The 23,966-nt window shown below is 39.3% G+C and overlaps 1 protein-coding gene across 1 annotated transcript in view; it reads right to left on the bottom strand.

The window, feature by feature from the left end:
- Positions 1 to 15,608: 15,608 nt before the first annotated feature.
- Positions 15,609 to 23,966, bottom strand: part of whrnb (whirlin b) — a gene marked incomplete at both ends in the record, with an annotated part of 57,127 nt that continues 48,769 nt past the window's right edge. The window contains 4 exons of the mRNA XM_080049738.1: positions 15,609 to 15,788; positions 16,713 to 16,841; positions 19,118 to 19,296; positions 20,363 to 21,056. Coding sequence (XP_079905864.1) covers positions 15,609 to 15,788; positions 16,713 to 16,841; positions 19,118 to 19,296; positions 20,363 to 21,056 — 1,182 coding nt within the window. The remainder of the gene's footprint in view (positions 15,789 to 16,712; positions 16,842 to 19,117; positions 19,297 to 20,362; positions 21,057 to 23,966) is intronic.

The raw sequence follows: 23,966 nt of genomic DNA, 5'->3' as shown, positions 1-23,966 counted from the left end.
ACTTTTCATCAAAATATCGAAAAGGTAAGAGTGAATTTATGTTGGTCGCTGTAAGTAAGTGATTGTTTACCTTTGTATTCTTTGGCCGCTAATTCACTGAGTTTTTATCGTAGGGACATGACAGTGGTACTGTTGAACTCGTCGTGGTCTTGGCTTTCATTGGAGATGATATTTGTGTGTATACAATGAAGTATCGGAGCGGTAGCAATGGAAATGTGGAGAGAGGGTTGACTTTCTGACGCTATTCGGATTTTGATATTTGATCATTAATATGCTTGGTGTTTGAGTTGTGTCTGGTGTGTGTAAAAATTACTTATATGTGCTTGTAGCTGAGTTTCTCATGTTTAATCTGATGTGCAGTATGACTATTTCTACATTGTTATGGAAGTGTTGTATGCCTTTTGCTGCGAGAGTGGTCACAAAGTCCCCTAAATAGGGGACCCTAGAGTTTAAGAGGTTAAACTGTTTACATACCACAATCATTTCAGAAAATATAGAAGGAAAAAAAAATTGTGTATTAGATAATACCCAATTAAATTTAATTGTTAATTTTGGAAAAAAATACCAAAATCTTATTTATGTCTATATGAAGTTACACTAAACCATTGTCTCAGAAATGAATTTGCCATCAAAATGCACATAAATAATACACAATGCCACATGAACATGAAACATGAAATAAACCAAAACAAAAAGTTCAATAGGACTGAAAACCCAACTAACAAAATAAGACTTAAATTAGGTAGTACGTTTACAGGGGGCAACAACCCCTGCAAGGTTTCAATCCTGTTACACAGAACATAATGCTTTCAAAGACGCTAAGCTGCTGCTAATGTTTCAACAATCTAACCTTAACAGTATGGAATATGAAATAAAAAGGCAGACTTATCTTGAATCTACAGGCACAAATGCTTTTTCAAAAAGTCAACTGTTTATGCTTATCAAGTTTCAAGAATATAAATTAACTGTATGAAATATTGAAATTAAATGTAGACGTTGTAATGTTTTAATTAAATGAATACAAAAGCAGATTTAACTTGAATTACAGATGTATATGCTTTTAAAGAAGTTAAAGTGGTGATGCTCATCAACTTTCAATATTCTTACTTTAACTGCAGCAGAGATGAACCTATCAAGGGATACACATATTCTACTGAATATAATTCTGTGATGAGCCAGCACTTCTGCTCAGTTCTCACCATGAGGCTGATATAACAGCGTTGAGTTTGTGGGAACTAATGGGATAACTGGGGATGCTTTCTGCTCCTGACAAGAGTCTCAAAGTATGGGTCGATTGCAGTCTTCTGCATGAGCACTGTATACTGGGAGTATGTAAAATAAAAGCAGAGCAAAAAAAAGGTAGGTGCCCACACATGAATCCCTGACCCACTCAAAATGGACCCACCAGTTGAGAATCACTGCACTAAATCATTACTGTGCATGTTGTGACACTGGGAAGACAACTTTTCCAAACCACTATTCAGAAGAAAATAACATGTCCTGACTTGAATAGGTTATATTCACCTGCTGGCGCTGTCCACATCCATAGGAGTCTCTTGATTCAAAGGAAACTATAAAACAAGAATGTCACATTACTACCACTTTTATAAGACTTTATCATAAAAATACATTGTGAAATAAGGTATTTCATATGTCATATTACTGACAGAGAAAAAGTGCAAAAGAGAGAACATGTCAACTGTAAGGGTTCGGGGGGGGGGGGGGGTTAGGGACACAGGTGCGGACCAAGGGGTTTCTAAAAGTTATCCCCGGAGGGATAACCACTAAATCGCAACGCGACACTGGGAGGGGGCAGAAAACAAAAAGCACAAAGTTGTGCAGGGCCACACAGGCTACCTTTTAATATAGAAAACGAAAACAAGAACAAAACCACCGCTGCCAAGCAGCTGAACAGACACACACACAAAACGGAAGACTTAGAAACACAGGGAGCACTCAGAGACAACCTCTCACTACCTCTTAAGGTGAGATAATGAGCAGCACAGAGCACTGGGGTCTCAGGGCATATATAATCTCTTCACACCTGGGTTCAATCAGCCAATCAGTGCAGTGCAAGGCAAGGCAAGGCAAGTTTATTTATAAAGCACATTTCGGACACAAGGCCATTCAAGGTGCTTCACATATGCAAAAACAAAAACACATCAAGAATAGAGCACACATTAAAAAAAATAAAAATACATAAAAAAAGCGAATGAGAAACATGAATATAAATAAAACATAAAATAATTAAAAAGTTTAAAAAGAATAAAAATAAATAAAAATTAAAAATTACAGGTTAAAACAGAAACAGCCAGCCAGTGCACACACACCCGATTGCAGTGAGGAAATCAGTCACCATTCTCACGGAGGCGAAAGATTCCGTGGACTCACATGGCTGAAATCTACCGTTTCCTCACAGTCAACATAATGCTAATGTTTAGCTTTGTCACTATCGGCGTTTATCCAAATCACCACTCATATCCAATTACAAACAGGACCTTCACCGGCTGCAGACAAAATTGTTTCGATTCAATATTATTAATTTTTCACACATTTGTTAATTTTCTCTAAAGATTTAAAACAGCAAATTCTTACTTTAAACGCCATGGAGCAACGTGGTACCGCAACCCGGGAGAGCGCTATGAAGCAACGTGGTACCTCAACCCGGAAGAGCATGGTTTCCCATGCTCTTCCGGGGCTGGTGCGTGGACCTAATGCGCATGACTCTACTGCGTGGCAACCCCAACCCCGTGACGTGTGTGATTTACGTCACGTTTAAATCACGACTTGGTAACATTTGCATGGGTTCCTGATCATCATTGTTTTTATCACAGGAAGAATCATCTTTTCGTAATAAATGTTGTACATGTGTATGTTGTGTTGGGCTGTCCTGTTTTATGTTATACACATAAAGCCCTTCTCAAAGTCAAGTTACAAAGTGATTTATGTGGCAGAGATAAACTAAAATCCATACATACTGTATAACAAACAACACTAAACAAGATATATTAGTTCCGTTACTCATTTGTGACACTTGCTGAAGTACGTATCTTGGTTCACAACTCTTTGTCAGTGGTAGAAGAGGTATTCAGATCATGTACTTACTTTTCAGGTCTATGAAGAAATACTCCAGTGGCATAGTGGATAAGCCGCGTACCATATTGGCTCAGGCCTCATTGCAGTGGTCGGGGTTTGAATCCAATCCTTTGATGTTTGATCTTTATTGCATGTCATCCCACCTCTCTCGCTGTCTCCCCATTTCAACTCTGTACAAATAAAGCTTGAAATGCCAAAAGAATAATCTTTAAAAAAAAAATACTTTGCTCCCAAATTAGGTCCATAAAGCTGTTATCAATTGTAATGATAAAATGACCCACCAGCATATCATGCCTTTTGGGCTAGTCAATTGATAATCATCAGACACACCCTGCGGTGTCATATGTCTCCTGGCTCCTATTTGCATACTGTGTACCTGGCTGAAGTTTGAACCAATCACAGGACAGTGCCCCCCTGATGCTGCTTTATGTAAATGGTTTAAATCACTGTGTGTCCACTTGAACATTATCATTCCGTTCTGTATGCCTTCTCTGTGCAGTGCGTAATGATCCTCGCGAGAAATCACTGATTTGAATTAAACTCTCATGCTAAACCTTATACAGCCAGTATTGTCCGATCACTTTCTCACAACACAATTCAAGTGTGTCTGTAGTTGGTCTTGGCTCCTTTTTTAATCCCATTAAAAATGTACTCCAAAAACATAAGAAATATTCCTCCTTTCTTCAGGTTCTTGTACAGAATGTTGTTATTCCAACTTTTCCTTGATCATCAATCATCCTTGTATTTAAATATTGGTTTCCCATTTTTCACCCAAGAAGCAGCACTACAAAGGAGCAGCACAAGCTGAAGAGGACTGTGATATTCCACTGTGCTATTAGATTAATATGCTGATGTTTACATAGTCTCAGTATACAGAGCTCATGCGGAAGAGTAATCTATTCAAGCGAGGACAGGTGTATGTTAATGTCTTCTGAATAGTGGTTTGGGAAAGCTGTCTTTCCATTCCCTAAACAATCATGTTGATGGCTTTGTGCAGTGGGTATCAACTGGTGGTCCATTTTGATTGTTTCAGGGATTCATGTGTGGGCAACTTCTTGTTTTGCTGCGCTTCTATTTTACACACTCCCAGTATAAGAGTAACAGGCAATCGACCCATACTATGAGACAGAAAGCATCCTCAGTTATCCCATTAGTTCCCCCAACTCTGTTATATCAGCCTCATGGTGAGAACTGAGAAGGGCTGGTTCATCTAAGAATAATATTCAGCAGACTGTGTATCCCTTGATAGGTTCATCTCGGCTGCAGTTAAAGTAAGAATATTGAAATTGATGAGCATCATTGAAAGCACACACATCATGGGTGCGCCAGTGGCTTAGTGGATAGAGCACATACAGTATTGGCTCAGGCCTTGATGCAGTGGTTGCAGGTTAAAATCCTACTTGGGAAAAATAATTGGATTGGATTGGGTATGATTCAATAAGCTACATTGTTTCTGAAATGATTGTGGCTTGTACACAGTTTAATCTGACTTTTATTTATGGTTGTGTGCGTACTGTACTGAAAACTGAGTGACAAGATGCAGATCAGATACAGATATGTGATATGTTTCTTGGTTATGTACCTCACGGTTAACACAATTTAACAGTTTTAGAGTAAAACGAATTATATCAATTATTGAGAAATGTAATTACAGTGTTATAAATAACTGTTGACTTACTACTACGTACTAACAAATAATTATTATTTTTCACATTAATTATTTGAATAAACATGCCCATACTGACATACTGAACTCCATCAAAACAAACATATCTAAAGGCTGGTCCAAATCAGAAACAGAGAAATTAGAGAGGGTATCCAACAGTCTTTGCTCTTTTTCAGTTTTTCTCATCTGACAATTTTTTTTGTCAAAATGATAACCCGCAAAACACCAGTCTCATCTTTCATAGTGAAGATCCGATTGGCCTTCTAAGCAGAGTGGCAAAGAAAGAAAGAAAGAGCCATATCTTTCCTCACATTTGAATGAAATGGATAGGGACTGTCCTCTTACCATTTATATGCGCTGTTAAATTCGGAATGAAACGTAATGTGGACTGGATAACATCTTATATTAACTTAAAGGAATATTAGCTTTTTGCCTCACTTTCCGGCTCACGGAAATGTGACAAAAACCGTTCCTGTAACTATGATTGCATTTTTTTTATAGAAATCGGCAAAGGTGGCTCATCCATGTTAGCTTATAGCTCAAACACTGGTAGTCAAGGGGAGCAAGGCGAACAATAAACTTATATATCACCAAACATTCCTGTGTGCTTGGAGAGACTTTGGTTTATCAGGTTAAGAAACTACTATCTTTAATAATCTTAACCAAAGTGCTTTTGATGCTTTCCCTTAAACACAGACTCTGGATGTGAATGCTGCTCTCTGGTGTCAAAGTCTAGTGTTTGCCTATGAACATAATCCAGGCAGAGAAATGTGAACATAAAACTCCAATGTGGCCGATATGACATCCCCAAAAGGAAGACTGTGTCTGATTGTAACACTTGGTAAGGAGCTATACTCTTCACTTTGAGTGTGGACTCTCTTGTCAGTGTATGTTGAATCTCACACTTGTATTAACCTGACACTTTAGTCCGTTGATGTACAACATGGGTCAAAAGTGACCTGACTGAGGAGTACTCTGGAGAACAAGGTTTAAGCATACAGTATAGTGCAGACAGACTAAATTGTGTGGAATTTTTTTAAATAGTTGACTCAAGTGAAAAAAAGAAAACAAAGAAAAGTATGGAGTCAAATGTATTAAAGCCAGCTATGCAGTAATAGTGCATGTAAACTGGTTAAGCAGTAATGTTGTCGTATATACATGATGCAAAAAGGTTGTAGATACATATGCACATCGATACAGTGTGTAACATAAACAGCTTGTAGACAGGTAGTAAATTAAATATATTTACACACACAGTATATATACAGTATACAGTATATATACTGTGTATATAGGCCTACTGAATATATACATATGTATACTCCATACATTTCTATATATATTTACTGTATATATTATGGTCAGACCTATTTTGAGTTCTGAGCTTTACCTGATACATACAGGGTGTCATTCTTAATGCAGCCACTGGAGGTAGTCCTAGTCATGTAGTGATGAGAGCAGTTTGAAGGAACGGGACAGAGGAGGCTCTTTCATAATGAGAGCTTTGAAGCGAGTGAACTCAGCTGTGATGGAGAGACTATTTTTAGAGTCACTTCACTAGAGCTGCATTGACGTTTTGATTTCCATGATTTTTCCTGGTGAAGCCTGAAAGAGAGAAGAGTAAAGCTATGAGCTACATTATGCTGTTGGCTCACCGGTGAACCGCAGTGTTCAACAACAGAAGCCCTCACTGACCAGAACTCTACCTGCAGTGTAGATTGCTACACTGCTCAGCCTGAGGGTTGAAGCAGCAGCAACATTCCATTATTTTTTAAAGGAATAGTTGAACATTTTAAATGTTTACAGTAATAAGCTATTTGCTTCAATCTCCAGCTCAAGAAAACTGTGTACATTTTTTGTTTAGAAATTGGCAAATGTCGCTCATCCAGGTTAGCTTAGATCAAACACTGGTAGTCAAGGGGGAGCAGGTCAAAAGATAAACTTCACAACATCACTAAACACTACTGTGTGCCTGTTGGGACTTGTTTATTTACCACGTTATGTTGCCCTCTTTATTTTTACACTGTAGGTCATTTTTTAAATCAATTGCATACCCGACCCCCACAGGCACTTCCTGGGTTCTTTCCAGTATGTATTTGAACCTGAAGTGACATAAAATGTTGAACTATTCCGTTCAGAATTCATGTGGGAATGATGCTCTGCCTTCTATCTGGTATGTATAGCATAACAGTCAGCTCAAGGCTGCAGGCAGAGAGGCACTATGAGATGATGTGAGTCATTTCAATGCTATGGAAAGTGCTATTTTCAAGAGACAGAGCGGGCTTCCGCTGAACATACCTCTCCAGAGGTAATGCAGTGTGTGTGTGGAATACAGCAAACGCTTATATAACCAGACTGGCCCCCAACGAATGAGCTCTTTAAGTGAGAGTGCATCAGTTAAGATACTGAGGTGATACTGCAGGGTCAGGTGATGTTGCCTTCTTTTATTTAATAGGAGTTTGGTATTCATCACAGGTCGGCCACTGCACCTATGATGGAGTATTGGAGCCATTGTTACCAGTTAAAATTTCAACAAGGTCACATTTTATAAGAAGGAAGTAAAAATTCGATCCTTAAAATATCAAAAGAAAAATCCGTAATATGCAGAGAAAAATTATTGAAATCCAAATGATTATTCGTATAACACACACTGAGATGTTTTTTGCAGTCGCAGATTTGAGCCCATAATAGTGTATTGTTATATACATGACAGGTTTTTTTCCAATCCTTGTAATAATCCCTTATTTATGTTATCTGTGTTAGCACAAATGATAAAAAGTAGTAGAAACTCTCCGCATTTTTAACTCTGCATGCTAGGCTACTGATGCAAAAAGCATGATAAGCCAGAGCCAATGTCTAGTGTATGTGCTGCATTTTAAAGCAATGACTGAGCAGAAGCCCCACTGCTATCCCTTCCTGTTGAAGAGAGATATGTATGACATGAGCTTACTAATTACTCTTTCCCCATTACTGTTCCAGTGCAAATTAACTTGTTTAATTAAGGCCAGACACTGCAGGCAAATTTTCTTTTTTCAACACTGATTATTTTTGAGATTTTTGTCTATTTTGCTTCCATTCTTTTTTTTCATACTACAAAAAAATCAAATGTCCAAAATGTAGATTTGGATGTTTATGATACTGAACCTTGTCTGTTTTAGCTGTTGGCTGAGTGATGGCACAATTGGCTTCACAACGTTAAGTAGACAATGGGCAGAACTGCTTCCATGCAGAATTTAAAACTACCTTTTCCTAGTCAACAAAGAGATGCCTGTCATTTATTTTGACACAGATGTATTGCCCTATATTTGACATCCATCTTTAAAGATGCTCTATTTTCCACTGAAAAAAAAAATTATTCACTTTTAGGGAGAAACCAGTTCAGTTCCAATAAAGTAAAGTGATGTTTTTAAGTCAGGCCAGACTTCTTAGATGAGCTGTAGCTCAACAAGGTTCAGAGTGAGAGTCTAAAACAGTAGGCCTAGTGCCTTAGAGCATCAACATGATGAGTCTAATGTTAAGAATTAACATCTTCACTAGTGAGAAATGAATTTTAGATACAGTATATGCAAATTGAATTGCTATTCAATAGTTCATTCATTCAATACAATTCCATCCGCTTCCAGCAAATAGTGTGTGGTGTGTGAATGTGCAGATTGGTCTGATTTCCATAAACGTTTGTAGAGATTGAATTCCCTTTGTTTGTGACTGAGGGTTATTCACTGTTTTGTTGACCCCAAAAGAAAAACCATCTGGCCTTCGCAGAATAATATCTCAGGCAGACAGTTTTGTGTTTCATGGGTCAAATACAGGTGACCTGTTGTGCAAAATGCAGTTTTTCCATGTTTTTTTTAACATTAATATTTGTCCCTGGTGTGACTAGAGAAAAAAATCTCTTTTTCTCCACCTTCAACTTTCTGAAAACATGTGTTCAAAAACCCCAGTCAGATTTGATCCTCCATTACAAAACCTAAATTACCACTACCTCCACCAGTGATAAGCCACAACCCCAGTTACACCTGCATCTAACTGGCAGCCAGATTGAAACCATTACATTCAGGGCCAATCAGCACAGACTGGGCTTTTTGGAAGGCGGGGCTTAAAGAGACAGGCTCTAAAACGGAGTGTTTCAGACAGAGGCCGAACAGAGGAGATCCAGTAATGACACTGTGACAAATATCAAATGTTTTCTGGACGCTACACCATGAAAACAGTTTCCTGTAAAAACTCTAAATTAACATTTTCAACCTGAAAATTTGCATAATATCTGATCTTTAATTAAATTCATGGTTATGCAAATGTCTTCACAGTTCAACTGGATATGTTCCACTGAGCTGCAGCCTCTCTGAACTGTGACATGTGAACCAGCAGGTGTTTTCTATGACTCTGAGGTTTATATGTGCACTATGTACAACAAAAGGCTGGTGATATTTTTGTCAACATGTCAACAAAATCCAATGAACATACCAAAGTAGACAATGTTTCAGTCTGTTTCTCAATACATTCTGACTCTCCCATCCTGTCTGTGGCTCTCATTCTGAAACCCATTGTTTTATAGATTTTCAAGTTTAGAAATGGCTCAGTAATTTTGGCTTGTTACAACGTTTTTATATCAAACAATACTCACACAGGAGGGAATGCTGTATTTGTTCGAGCAGTGTATCGATCCACAATCCTGCTTCAGTGAGCATTAGAGGCAGCAGGACTGTGTGTGTGTGAGACACTGAGTCAAATGAACTACAGGGTGTGTGATGATGATGGTGGAACATTTCACCCAGGGCAACTTTGTCACTCATTGATGTGTTTTTTAATAGTTCTTTGGACAACATTGGAGCTCTATCGCTCAGAGGAAGAAGATGTATCAGGCTGTGATGACACATTCATTGATGGTCTGGCTCTGCACATTGGATGTGTTGTCAATAAGAAAGATTTTAGCACATGAATTATATTTTTAAAGGTCACCTACACTGTGTGCACAATTATTAGGCAAGTGAGGATTTTGGCCATATCATAATTTTTATGCATATTTCCCAACTTCAAGCTGTATAAACCTAAGTGCTTATTGGGTTTAAGCATACCAGGTGATGTGTATTTGTGTAATGAGTTAAGGTGTGGCCTAAGGAGATCAACACTCTATATCAAGGTGTGCATAATTATTAGGCAGTTTCTCTTTCTCAGGCAAAATGGGCCAAAAAAGAGATTTAACAGACTCTGAAAAGTCAAAAATTGTAAAAAGTCTTTCAGAGGGAAGCAGCACTCTTGAAATTCCTAAGATGTTGGGGCGTGACCACAGAACCATCAAACGTTTTGTTGCAAATAGCCAACAAGGTCGCAAGAAACGTATTGAGAAAAAAAGACTCAAATTAACTGCCAAAGATTTGAGAAGAATCAAACGTGAAGCTACCAGGAACCCATTATCCTCCAGTTCTGCCATATTCCAGAACTGCAACCTACCTGGAGTGCTCAGAAGTACAAGGTGTTCAGTGCTTAGAGACATGGCCAAGGTAAGGAAGGCTGAAACCCGACCACCACTGAACAAAACACACAAGTTGAAAAGTCAAGACTGGGCCAAGAAATATCTGAAGACAGATTTTTCAAAGGTTTTATGGACTGATGAGATGAGAGTGACTCTTGATGGATGGGCCCGTGGCTGGATCAGTAATGGACACAGAGCTCCACTTCGACTCAGATGCCAGCAAGGTGGAGGTGGGATACTGGTATGGGCTGGTATTATTAAAGGGTGTATTCACACATGCTGTGTTTAGTTCGGTTGAAACGAACTCAGGTGCACTTCCACCTTCGGTGCGCATCTTTCAGACAGGTGTGAATACAGCAATCGCACTCGGGGGCGGACCAAACAAACGCTCCGAGACCCAGCTGAAGAGGTAGTCTCGATGCGCTTCAAAACGCACTCTGCTGCAGTTCGTTTGTGGTGTGAATTTGGCCGGACTCGATCCGACCCAATTGCAGGAAGCACTGCGCCTTTTCTTTCTTTTCTTTTTTAATAAATCGCCATCAGCTTCACATTATGGGAAAGTGTTGTTGTCGCCATTGTTAGGAAGATTAGTTGTGGTTTGACCGGGAGCCCCGAGCGAAAATATTACATTTGATAATGATGCGTGCGGATCAGCGATCAGATGGAGAGGAGCGTCTCCCGTAGCCTACAGTGCCAACAGGTTCACGCTGCGCTTTGCATGAAGTGTGTGTTTTTATTGTTCTTCCCAACGGGACCGTCAATACTGTCCCCGTGTCAGTTTGGTGCTGAACTGCGCCGAACTGACACCCAGCTGATACACAGCTTAATCAGCTGTGTTTCAGTTTGAGCCTATTCTTCACGCGAGTCGCGCGTCCAGCAGCAAAAATACAGTAAAAATGATGTTTCACATCGTAGGCTAGAAGCCACATAACGTGGCATTGTCATAGGGCTACATATTATAAACATATGAAACAACAATAATCAGATTTTTTTCTTCTTTATTTATAGGCTAGATGTAGGCATTTTTATTATTTTTAACTCCATATTATATCAATGATAAATTCGCAGTTTTTACTTCGTTCTTCCTGCTTCTCTCCACCCCAGAATGTCTGTCCAATGAATGAATGACCTTAGATCACGTGTGGTTTTGCTTCGTAATGCTGGTTCACTTGCAAAAGGGGCAATATGAAAGTGGACCACACCAAACAAAAAAATCCAAATTCTATTTGGTCTGGACCAAAGCAAGTGAACTAACGGACTTTCCATGTGTGAATACACCCAAAGATGAGCTAGTTGGACCTTTTCGGGTTGAAGATGGCATCAAAATCAACTCCCAAACCTACTGCCAGTTTCTAGAAGATACTTTCTTCAAGCAGTGGTACAGGAAAAAGTCTGCATCTTTCAAGAAGACCATGATTTTTATGCAGGGCAATGCTCCATCACATGCATCGAAGTGCTCAATTGCATGGCTAACCAGTAAAGGCCTTAAGGATGAAAAAATAATGACATGACCCCCTTCCTCACCTGACTTAAACCCTATTGAGAACCTGTGGGCCCTGCTTAAACGGGATATTTACAGTGAAGGAAATCAGTACACCTCTTGGAACAGTGTCTGGGAGGCTGTGGTTGCTGCTGCACAAAAAGTTGATCGGCAACAGATCAAGAAACTGACAGACTCCAAGAATGGAAGGCTTGTGACAGTTATTGAAAAGAAGGGTGGCTATTATTGGTCACTGATTTTTTTTTTTTTGACACTTCGGAAATTTTTATTTGTAAATTGAGTTGTTTTATTATTCTCACTTTAACAGATGAAAATAAACAAGTAAGATGGGAAAATGTTTGTGTCTTTATTTAGTTGCATAATAATTCCGCATACTAATAGTTGCCTAATACTTGTGCACATATATATTCTCGTAAGAAAGACAAAACCTCACTTTTACTTTCGTAAACATTCAGGTTTAGGTTCATTAACATTTTGGATTGACCGAGAGCACTGTAGTTGTTCAATAATAAAATTAATCCTCAAAAATACAACTTGCCTAATAATTGTGCACAAAGTCTATTACGCAAATGCACTTTTTCATGTTTTTTGGCTGGGCCGCAGACGCAGAGCGACAAATTAGCATAATCTGTGACTTTTACAATGTGATCCAAAGTACAAATTATGTCAAAGAAACACCCCATCAGTGTTTCAACAGCGGACATAGAATCACTTCACCAGTTAAAATGTCTGAATTCTGTTTTGCACAATGGTTAATTATTTCCTTTTTTGGGCCTTTTTATGTTTAATCAAACCTGTATGTAGGCTTTTCTATTGTTGCTGCATAGTTCATAGGGTATGAACCTACACGTTAATAAGGTCTAATAAAACACCAAACAACCTCTTCTACTCCTTGTCAGCAACACATTTCTTTACGCTTTATATGTAACATAACATGTATGCTTACTTTTATCATACTTAATTATTCAGAAACTCTGTCTGGGAAATTTTTGGAAGTTTTTATTCTTTTTTGGCATTATATTTGTTATTTTCCGAGAATTAATAATATATATATATATATATATATATATATATATATATATATATATATATATATATATAATATATAATAATTTTGAGGAGCGTTTTTGTGGTGAGGCAGCTGTGATGGGTAAGGAAACACACAAGATATGTTAGCAATTACATCAGACACAAAAGGGGTTCTATTGTATAATTATCTCAAAAGAAAATGGAACCTCTCACTATTTACTGTATTTACAGCTCTATACATCTATGTGCAGTCTTTTTCTGTACAAGATATATCATTTTTGAACATTTTGCATTCACAAAAAAAAAACATTTCTCATCATTTATACATGATTTAAATAGCAAAGTATTCTCACCAACACTTCATAGACATGAGTGCTGCGTTACTCATACTACAGCTTATCATCAAACTCCTACATTACTCTAGGAATCACTGTTATCTCACCATCTAAGTGGTATTATGTCAGTACATTACAAAAATATAATATAACCATCATATATAGAATCCACCCCAAAATACATATTTGAAATCATGTACTACTATTTGATCAGTTCAGATTATACTTGGCATATTACTTTGGATCATGGTGACAGGTATAAAAGAGGATACTGTAGATAAAGTAATATGTCTCAGGCATATGGAATGAGCAAATGCGTTGAAGGAACAGAACATAATAAGAGCCGTTTATACACCGCTGACTGCTCGGCCTTTTGTACAGCACTGTTTACTACCAAAGCAGTTAATAACAGTGAGGTAAACAACAGCATGTGTCTGATAAATCATCTATAGTGCATTCATTTGGATGTCCACAGACAAGAAAATGTATTGGGGCATAAATTCATGCCGCAGATCATAATAAGTACTTATTACTTATAAGAATAAGTAAACAATCGGATGGAGCTTTGTTTAAAAAGGGCTCTTCTAAAACAAATCATTAATAAATGCCTTTTAAAGGGACACTCCAGCGATTTGGAATTTCACTATCAGAATGTAGCTGGACTCACAAGAGACAGTTTTAAAAAGGATTTGTTCCGATTGTCCTTAACAATATCATGAGTTTTAGTGGTAAGTATGGGTGGAGCAAAAACACAGGAACCTACATTCCCCATAATGCACCAAAATTGCATCTCTTTGAAAGTGGTCATTTACAAACTATGATCCAATTCTCTGCTTGTGTTCCTCGCAGTGTGTGCCACATAGAACATGTTACAGTATTTCTTGTACAGGATATTAGGCTGCCATTGTAAATAATAAACTTGATGTTAATGAATTGAATACGCAGCTCACTGATCCATTACTGAGTCTCAGTCCTCATCAGCGTCCCACAGAGAGCAGGAAATGGATATGCTAATATATACCTTCATTCATCTCATCTCATACTGTGAAGTAGTATTGTAATCTTAGAAAATATTAAATGCTCCTTTTTCGTTTGTGATTTGATATTATAAAAATGTAAAGGGAGGCATTCCATGTAGGGACTATAAGCATATCTACATTATATACAAACAACAGTATAATGTTATTGTGTTATAGCAATTAAAGTACATTATGTCCATCTTGTTAGAATACATAGATGTTACAAAATACACAAAAATGATTGTGATTGATATATTCTCTGAAAGGAAAAGCACCGTTTTGGTTAACATGAAGGGGTTTGCTAGTGTCTAAATCTGTGGGAAGTCGGATGTGGTTCGATTTCCCTCAAGTGATGAATGGTTTTTAGTCCATAAATGAATCAAAGGCGTAAATTCAGTAGATGCTCTTAATACATTTTTCTTTTAAGGCAGACTAAAGGGACATACTGTCATTTAGTCAATTCATGTTGCCATGATACGCGGCTTGAGAAGAGGGAATTATGGGTATTCATTCTCAGTCTGTCAGGGCTTCATTATGCCAAACCATATTTGGAAGAACGTTTGTTATAACAGCTGTTCAGAATTACACTTCCATGTACACTTATCAAAAGCAGAGGGGACATAAAATCTATCTTCAACTCTAATGAAAGCTCACATAGGCAGAGGCAAACAGATGAAAACAGTAGGCAACCACTGTTATCGTGTCTAGTGGTTTAGTCCGGCTGTTGTTTGAAGCTTGTATTAGTCATTCATATTGCTAATCTAGACAGCAAACAGGCTGCATTTTGTTACTCAAGGTATCTTGTTTTCTCTGCTTGTTAAGGTCAAATCTGTTAAAAGAAAATCACATTGCGTTACTATTTTTTTTTTTACATAGTTTTTTTCACTGTTAAAACAACATTGTACTTGCCAACTTATTTATCACTCAATTTAACTCAGTGTTGAACTCAACACTTTACGTGGGGAGTACTGCTATATTTTTTATGACATTTATGAAAACAATGATAAGATCCTTGCCGTAATTAATCCAAATGTTCCTTAAAGAGCTTGTGTATGCCTCCCCAGATATTATCCCAAATATAAAAATGACAAGACACTTGAAGACTCACTTTGCTGACGGCAATATGACTGGCTGTGTTCAATATAATTTGGTGTGTTATACTATCAGTACTAATTAGCCTATAGGTGACACATGCAATAACATTCAAGGTTTTTAAAAAAACGAATGAAATGGAAAAAGGAATTAAATTGTGAAATAAATGCTAAATGACTTTTACGGCAAAATATTAATGTAATATTCTTCTCTTTAAAATTTGAATTGTGCAAACCTCTGTAGGGTGCAAACAACAAATACCCCGACATACACCTTTCCACAAAATCCTTTCACTAAAAAAAGCAAAAAATTAGGTCCATGATTAGAGGACAAACATCATGTAGAGTTCATACGGTTCCCGGCAAAGCAGTAGAACAAGTGTCTTCAAGAGTTCCTACTAGAGTCCTGCTGGCTCAATCACCAGGAAGTCAATGTGGTCCTTGTCTTTGGTCTTGAAGGCCTCTGCGATGATGCGTGCGGCCTCTTTATGCTCCCGACCCCTGAGGGAAACCCCGTTGACCTCCAGGATGACCTGACCCACCTTCAGCTGGCCGCACAGATGAGCCGAGCCGCCTTTCTATCAACACAGAGAGGAGGAGGGGCAACAGTATTGGTATATGGTAGTAACAGTATATAATGCAAAAGTATTTTTACATTTCTGGCCATTCATTTACATGACATCAGCGTTATCGGGGCTGAACACGTACACTTTTGAAACTAGGTTCAACAGTGAAATCTTTTCAAAAGCATTTCCTAAGGCTTTGGCTTCACATTAAAAGCATTTCACTTTCCAAAGGTGAGTTGACTTTTATTTTGAAGCAGAAAGGGACAGGAAGGCTGTGCTGACACAGCCCCTTCACAGCCCTGCAGCGCACCAGTCACTAGCAGCATTAACTTCTGTTTTCACGAGTTCTACACAGTGAAATAAGAGGACAGAAAGCTTGTCATTTGCAATGCTTGTAACTCTGCGCTCACAACACAAGCTTCATGAACGTTAGTGGCATTAATTTTCATTTGTCATGTAAACACATGGCCTCAATGTCATCCAGGTTCCTGAAAGTCACAAAGGTGAGTGGCTGAAGTAATGTTTATGGAAATGACTGCACTGTCACTAAAATCCTCAAGGATACGCTTCTCATAAGTAGGGGCGGGGGGGCTGGCTATGGCTATAACTCACTCAGTGATTAGCTGATGTTATCGCCTCTAAGCCTCTGCCAATATAAAACACTTTTGTAATGGAAATGTACTGCTCTGCTTCATTTTGTACTTTGATGGATGGGCAGAAATGTGAAATGTGTCAGCAGGAAATGACATGACGACTTGTATTTCACAGATTGCCCTGGAATGCTCTCTGTTCAAAAGAAAGAATTGGAAGCAAAGAGTTTCTATTGAAAAGTCAACATTTATTCTCTCTGCATCATTTTCAATTCAAGTAATGTATCGCCTACAGTCATTTTGTACAGACAGCGGTTCCAAACCCAATAGTTTTTTGCTGACTCACCTGAATGGTGACTATGCGTGGCAAAGGTTGCCGTGTGTTGGCTCCCCCTTCTATAGCGATGCCAAGGGTGTTGGCGTTTTTCATCACTCGGACCAGGGTAGCGGTGGGGGCTGGGGCCGGTGAGCCAGTCTGCTTGGACACAAAGTTCAAAAGGTATTAGAGCCGAGAGCAATTGAGAGCAAAGGTGGGGTGATGGATGATGAGATGACATGAGATGGAATAGATTGAGAAGCCAGACTTTGACCAGATGGAAGACCTCTCAGATGGGAGCTGGATCTGCTAAAATCTATCAGGTGTGTGGAAGACGGCCTGGTTTAAACTTTGATAACACTTTACGATAAAGGTACATTTTGGAGAGGGAAAATGTCTTCATCTCTCCAGTTTGAAGACATTTTCGTTGTATCCGTTGCTCAAATGGACTATCCTCCTTCAACCTTGGACGTTTGTATTTTTTCGTTCACACGTGATATCGATATGCCCACCCCACCCCCCCCCCTCCCCCCTCCCAACCCGGGATCAAGGACTACGGAGCAACCCGGGTAAAGTCTGCGTAAAGTCTGGGTCAAATAACTCTGAAACAGCTCAATCAGGTAAACTCTGTATGATTTCCAAGTCACAGTGTGAAAGGGGCTTATGACAGCAGGCTTTATGCCAAGGTTTTTGTTTGTACATAGGTTGCACATACAAATGAAGTATTGAGACTTTTACCTTCAGACATGGTTGAATGAAACTTTCAATTAACTAGGTTGTACCCAGCATCACTCAAACTTAATTTGGCCAACAGTAAAACGCCATTATGATGTCATTGCAAGTTTGATTTCAAAAACCATTATGTGTTTATGATCATTTGACCATCACCTGCAGCTTATTCTAATTTTCCTTTATACTGTCTTTGAATATACTTATAGTCTGTCACTTCTCCTGTGTGAATATACTTTATGCTGAAATGCTAAAAATGTGCTTGTAGTATGGATTTGGGACGTACTGTACCTCTGCTCTCAACAGGGTCGATATGACGTACCCACAGCTGGACTGCTTGATGGCAATATAATAAAAATCTTATATTGTTTTTTTCTTTTAATTCCCACATGACTTTGCCGGCCTGCTAAATTAAATAGAACTTGCAAATAGGTCTTAAACCAGCCCCAGTATTCTATTTTTTCCAGTTATCTTTCCTTTTTCTTTTTTTTGTTGCATGTTAAAGCAAATACCAGCCTAGTCTGTAATACTTTTCGATGTTGCATTTATATTGTGTGGATTTGTAGGGCTATGTCTTTTCATAATGAGGAAAAGCTTGAAAATTAAATAAGTGCTTGAGAAAAATGTCCCTGTGCAGTTGTTTGTGGATTGAATGGAGTGCTGCTGGGGCATTGGTGTCCCACGCATCTCCTTTACAATCTGCTTTAAAAAAAGATAGTTTCTACCAATTTCTCCTCTTCATTCTCATTCTACCTTAAATGCTGTAATTTGAAAGGAAAAAATCATCCTGAATGACTCATCATTTTTGCTTTTGTATTGGAAGCAAGTTCAATCATTTTACCTGTGTTTTTTTCCTGTTTGTAAGACAATAAAGGCGTTAACTCAGTCATTTTGTGAAAACCAAGACGAACGAGGTCTTTAAATCACAAGCCGAGATTATTTTAGAATATAAAACAGAGTTTATATAATATTGTTAAATTCTCCCCATCTTGTCTTACATTGATGCGATTGACTTTCCCGGAGACAATCTTCTCCTCGCATGCAAATGGATTGAGACAGAGTGTAATTGCTTTTCTGTTGTTTGCTTGGTCGTCAGTTGGTTATGATTGGAACGCTGCCATATACAGTGATGTGCTGACTCCTTTCATCTTTAGGAGACGGCACATAATCTGCTGCTGTCGTATAATTCATCACAATGTTCCTGTCTGCACTGCTTTCATTTCTCTTCAATACGTAAATGGCTTAAGTTTTTAATTTGTTTGTATTTGATTCATTCCATATAGTCAATGAAAGCAACAGAAGAAGTGATAGCAGAGATTCTGAAAACAAAACCCACACACAGGAATTTGGTTTACACAGTAAGTCACCTTCGGACTATCTGGACTTAAAGGTGCTTCGAGGAACTTTCAATTTTTGTTCATTCTTGCACCCCCTTTGGACAAAAGCGGGAGTGTTTTTACTACGTTAGCATACCCATGACAAAGCTGTTACATGTTATTTATGATCATCTCAGGATAAATGAGACTGTTTCAGAAATAAAAATAAATGTAAAAGTTCCTCGTAACACCTTTAAGTTTAAGATAAACTACAAGCAACATGGTAAATGGACTCGACCTATATAGCGCTTTTTAGCTGATTTCCTCATCCCGAAAGCGCTTTACGTTTCTTACCACATTCAACCACAAACACCTGTGTGAAGTCCTTACTTGTCTAGTTGCCCCTGGAGCAGTTGGGTGGGCCCCTGGCTGTTCCACATGGCCCTGCTGCTGGTTCTTGCTGGGTCGAGGGCTGCCGTCCTTACTGAGGCCCCCAGCCTCTGCTATGTCCACCCCACTGTCCTCACTCAGAGTCTGCCCACTGTCTGACAGCTGGGACAGGGTGGCACCTGGATGAGACAATATCATGTTAGTGTACACAGAGGCGATACATATACAGTATACTTGTTCATACAGCACAGAGATATAGGTACGGATAGTGGCCCCCTACCTCGGCTATATAAAGAACTTTTACTCAATACAGGCTTTGTATCTCGCAGTCGCACCCCCTCTAAACATTTATTTGATGAAACGTATCATACTAAGAACATATCAATAAGATCTGCTCTAATACTGTAACCTATCAAGACAAACTCAGTCTCTATGTTTAGCTCTTGTCTTAATACCAATATAAAGTTCATTCCCACAATATATTCCAATATATTGTAAAGCCAATATTGTAAAGTATATTTGCAGACACATTTGCACTATTTTGTTATATATAATCAGACAAAGCAGCTAACTATTATGTTATGGAACGTTCAACATCATGGAAATCATTTTCTTTTCTTTTGTCACAGTCTGATATTTCCTGTCTAGCTTGAGATTTCTTGGTTAGGCCAGTTCGCCACTACAGCTCCCTGCAGCTGCTCTGTCCTTTGAAATGCTAGCCTTTCTCTGCACGATATCGAACTCACGCCCCTGAACTTGATTCAGACTGGGCAGTGGGCACCTGTATTTTATGTCAGCCCATTTGAAAAAAATTACTTGAAATTTCTCAAAGAAAGCAAATTGTGTTTCAATTAGCGGGCCATGAGTTATAGCCAATTACCCTTGTTTTGTGAGACTTTTGGGAAGATAAATCTAATCTTAATATACTTAGCTTGCCACAATATTTTTTTAATATTTTTTATTTGAGTCTGTGAATATGTGGGAAATGGATTTATGTGATGATTCATTCATGCACACAGTGAATCAATAACTCTAAATAAGCTGGAGTGCATATTTCCTCCACATATATCTTATTTGAACGAATAATTTGTAAGAAAGTCCAGACTGAGACTTGTGTGAGAGAAATGTGAAGCTTGTGAGATCAGGCTGGTCTCACTATAGTCTAATCAGATGAGTGGTATACATGAGCTGTACTGTATTCCTGCACAGGCACACACAAACACAACACACACATTATTTGTGTACCTCTTTGTTGTGGTCTGGAGTCTGCGGACAGCAGGTTCATGTCCGTTGTGAGGGTTTTGTGGGTGAAAGCTGGCGAGCAGGGCCGGTCCGAACTGCAGGGCGGAGCAGTGGGGGTGATGAGAGAGGGACATGGGGAGGGACACGGGGAGGGGCGGGGCGAGGGCTGAGGGGACGCCATGGGAGACGGCGCTTTGGAAGAGGACGCAGACTTTGACAAGATGGAGGACTTCTCGTAGGAGCTGGACCTAGAGGAGAACTTGACGGAGGATTGTGGCTTAGCAGAGCCAGAGGAGTTCTGTCGCAGGTGAAGGAAGCCTGGGCAGGTGTGGTGTCCCGAACTGGGCCGGCTGTGTTGATGAAAGTGATGGCTGTAGTGGGGCTGGGGGTTGTGATATTCATAGTCTGCACTCTGGCAGGTGTGATGGAGTGCATTGAGGGAGGTGTGGAGGCTGCCACCGGTGCAGGTGTGGTGTCCCGGGGCCGGGGAGGGCTGCTGCTGCTGGCTGGTGGTGGGGAGGGATTTGAGAGACTTGTGGAGGCAATTGTGGAGCAGCCGCGTGGGGCCGGTGAAGAGCTGGCCGGAGCCGGGCTTCACCAGCCGGGCTGAATGCTTTCGGCCGGGATCCTTCTCCCAGGACGTCCTGCTCTGAGCCCTGAACGGGGGAGGAGACGCACCTGAAGCCAGCATTTCACTCTGTCAAAGATGGAAAACAAACAGTCACATAACTTCCCAAATGACCAGTGTTGCGGAAGCACATTTTTCAGCATAGCTTTGCAAACTATCAATGAGTTCACACTGCAAGAAGTTGACCTATAGAGCAGAGAGCTACCATAGGGAGAAATCTAGTTAAGTTAACTAAAGCTAATTTAGTAAAAAATGTATTCCTCTCGTTTTATTACCGGAAAAAAATTGTAGTGAAAGTTAAGTTAAGTTCTAGTAAGTCACACAAGGTAATCAATATTGTCTTTTCGCTAACCCCTCCTACATCTCTAATACACACGCACAAGCAGTTCTCTGGAAGACTGTCCTCACGCAGGGTCAGCCTCAGTATAGCTCCCCTGTTCTCGCCAAGTGTGTGCAGGCATTACTTACTGATTGTGATTTGTTTGCGCATGGATACACAATCTTCTGCATGGACTGACATCATTAAAAATAAATTGGTATTTGGCTAAACTTTGCTTGCATGTATTTCAAAATGTTCACTATGTAGCTTGTTGGTGACAAAAGAGACAAATGTGATAAAGAACTAATAGTCACAAGCACAGCCCATGACTTTTGACTATGACGCCTAGTGGTGTTGATGTTAGTCATTTTTGTACAGAGCATGTCTTGACCCTTGACTTCTGTCTATTGATGGAATGGCAGTGTTTCAATTTGGCACATGACTCTTTGGAAGCCATTTCAAATCCTTTTTGGAAAATGTATTTTTATTCCCTCACTACCATTGGAATGGAATAATTCTAATGTGTCCGGGAGCACAGCTGAGTGACGCATTGTTTTTTGATTTGTAAAACAAATCTGAGGTATAGGGTGTTAAGAAGGGATACAAATGAAAACCCATCCACAGACGATACATCTAACCCTTTCAAACGAATCAATTTAAGAGCAGCATAAAAGAGACACATACCAGAGCAATGTTGTGTAAGGCATTAGTGTTCTCCTCCTGGTCTTTTTCTGTCCAACCACCAACAGAGCCGTCATTCTGAAAGAAAAAAAAACCTAGTTTGAAGCATTGTAGTACTGCAGGGCTAAATCTGTAATACAAACTAAATGTGGTCTTCCTACTTAATGCAGAAGGGCAGATGGAGATTGGCTGTGCCCCACAGGACAACAGAATGAGTGCAAGAAATTTCAGACAGTTGGAACAAAGTGTTTTGAGTGATTTCTCTCCAACAGCTGAATCATTGGGGCCATTTCAGGCTGCAAGCGATCACTCCATTGCTTGAGAGAGCCTTTTTTTAGAGTGGGCTTCACGGAGCCCCAGGAGACCTTACAGGGGTCCAGATGGTTTCCCAGCAACATGAGGAATGCCTATATTTCACTATTTCATTCACTTGTAAGACGTTTAGTTAATTGGATTAGTGTGATTAGTAAGTAAAGAATGTGTTTTAGGAGCGCTCTAAGGATCAGATCCACTAAGAATGGATAACGCCTGGTAATAGCTCCATGATTTGCGACGGAATAGCGCTCGCAATTTGCCCCGTATCTACAAAATAATTCGCACTAATTATATGCCTGCGCTAACACGGCCACAGATATTAGGAGATGGCCGCTGAGGTGCACTTTTAAGCTTACCGCAACACACAGTGCTGCATGAGAAAGAGAGAGAGAGAAATAGCGTTAAAATGCTGCACTGAACATTTTTATTTCGATAATTTACATACAGACATAGGGTGCTTGGCAGTTCAGTTTGAGAGCAAAAACTCCTAAACTTGCCCATGACATTAAAAAGAAACCTGGACATTTACATTTGAATAGGCTCCTGATTGTGGCACATGTATGATGAAAGTGAAATGGGAATGTAATCTTGTGTGGTCATTTTCATAATGGCAGGGTTCTCTTATGCCTCTTTCATGAATCATCAGCATCAAAAGTGCACAATTTAAAACACAATGAGCAGAAAATACTATTGCACAATGGTCTATTAATAGAATTTAGCCATGGGTGCCTGTAAGCATGTTTTAAAATAAATTATTTTATTTAAACATTTACACCTCTGGACAATAGAATATTATCCAACATTTATTTATAGTTTTGCTTATCATCTCTAGTTGTCATTGACGTAATGTTTTTTTTAAATCAGTAGGCTATATTCATGTACATCTCAACATATCCCCCCCTCCCTATCTTTGTATACTCCTGTATGTTTAGCTATTGATTCTATGTTCACCAAACAGCTAACGATGCCAAGACAAATGCACCCAAAGCAGCCAGAATCATGAAACGGAAGAAGATAATCCATACTGTTTTCATGCTAAAACCAAAGTGTGCTGTCAGATTCTGTGGAGTATTGTAAGGCCCAGACTGCTGAAGGAAGTGGATCAGAAGCAGAGTGTAACCTGGCATAATGAGGTCTCAGTGGATTGATGTCAGCCACAGTCAAACATCAATACTACATCTGACCTGACACAAAGTAGAGCTGCACTGTGTAGAAGACTGATGCCAGGGAGATGGGAAATGATATGGCTGGCACACACACACACACACAGACGCAGAGCCGGCCCGAGGCATAAGCGAACTAAGCGGTCGCTTAGGGCCCCCGACCGCCAGGGGGGCCCCTTCTTTTTTTTTTCTTTTTCTTTTTTTTTGTGTGATATTAACATCATATTATGCAAATGTGAGTTATCATACAAAAAAAGGAATAAAACGTTTTGGTCTAGATAATTAATAGTCTAAAAATGTAATCAGTTAATCTGGGAGGTAATCCAAAATTATCTGATCATGTCACGTTCACATCCATGCACAGTGTGTATTGAATATATTTAAAAACAATTGGAAATGGGGCTGCCCTCAGTTACCCATGCACTGTGTATAGTCAATAGCCTATTTCAGCCTTGTCTGTCGAAAAAAAGATACATTAGCTGGACAACAGAGTTATTCTGC

Source organism: Ammodytes marinus, assembly GCF_949987685.1.
Source record: "Ammodytes marinus genome assembly, chromosome: 2".
NCBI lineage: Eukaryota > Metazoa > Chordata > Actinopteri > Uranoscopiformes > Ammodytidae > Ammodytes > Ammodytes marinus.
Note: the sequence above shows the minus strand (reverse complement) of the source record. Positions and strands in the feature narration are given on the sequence as shown.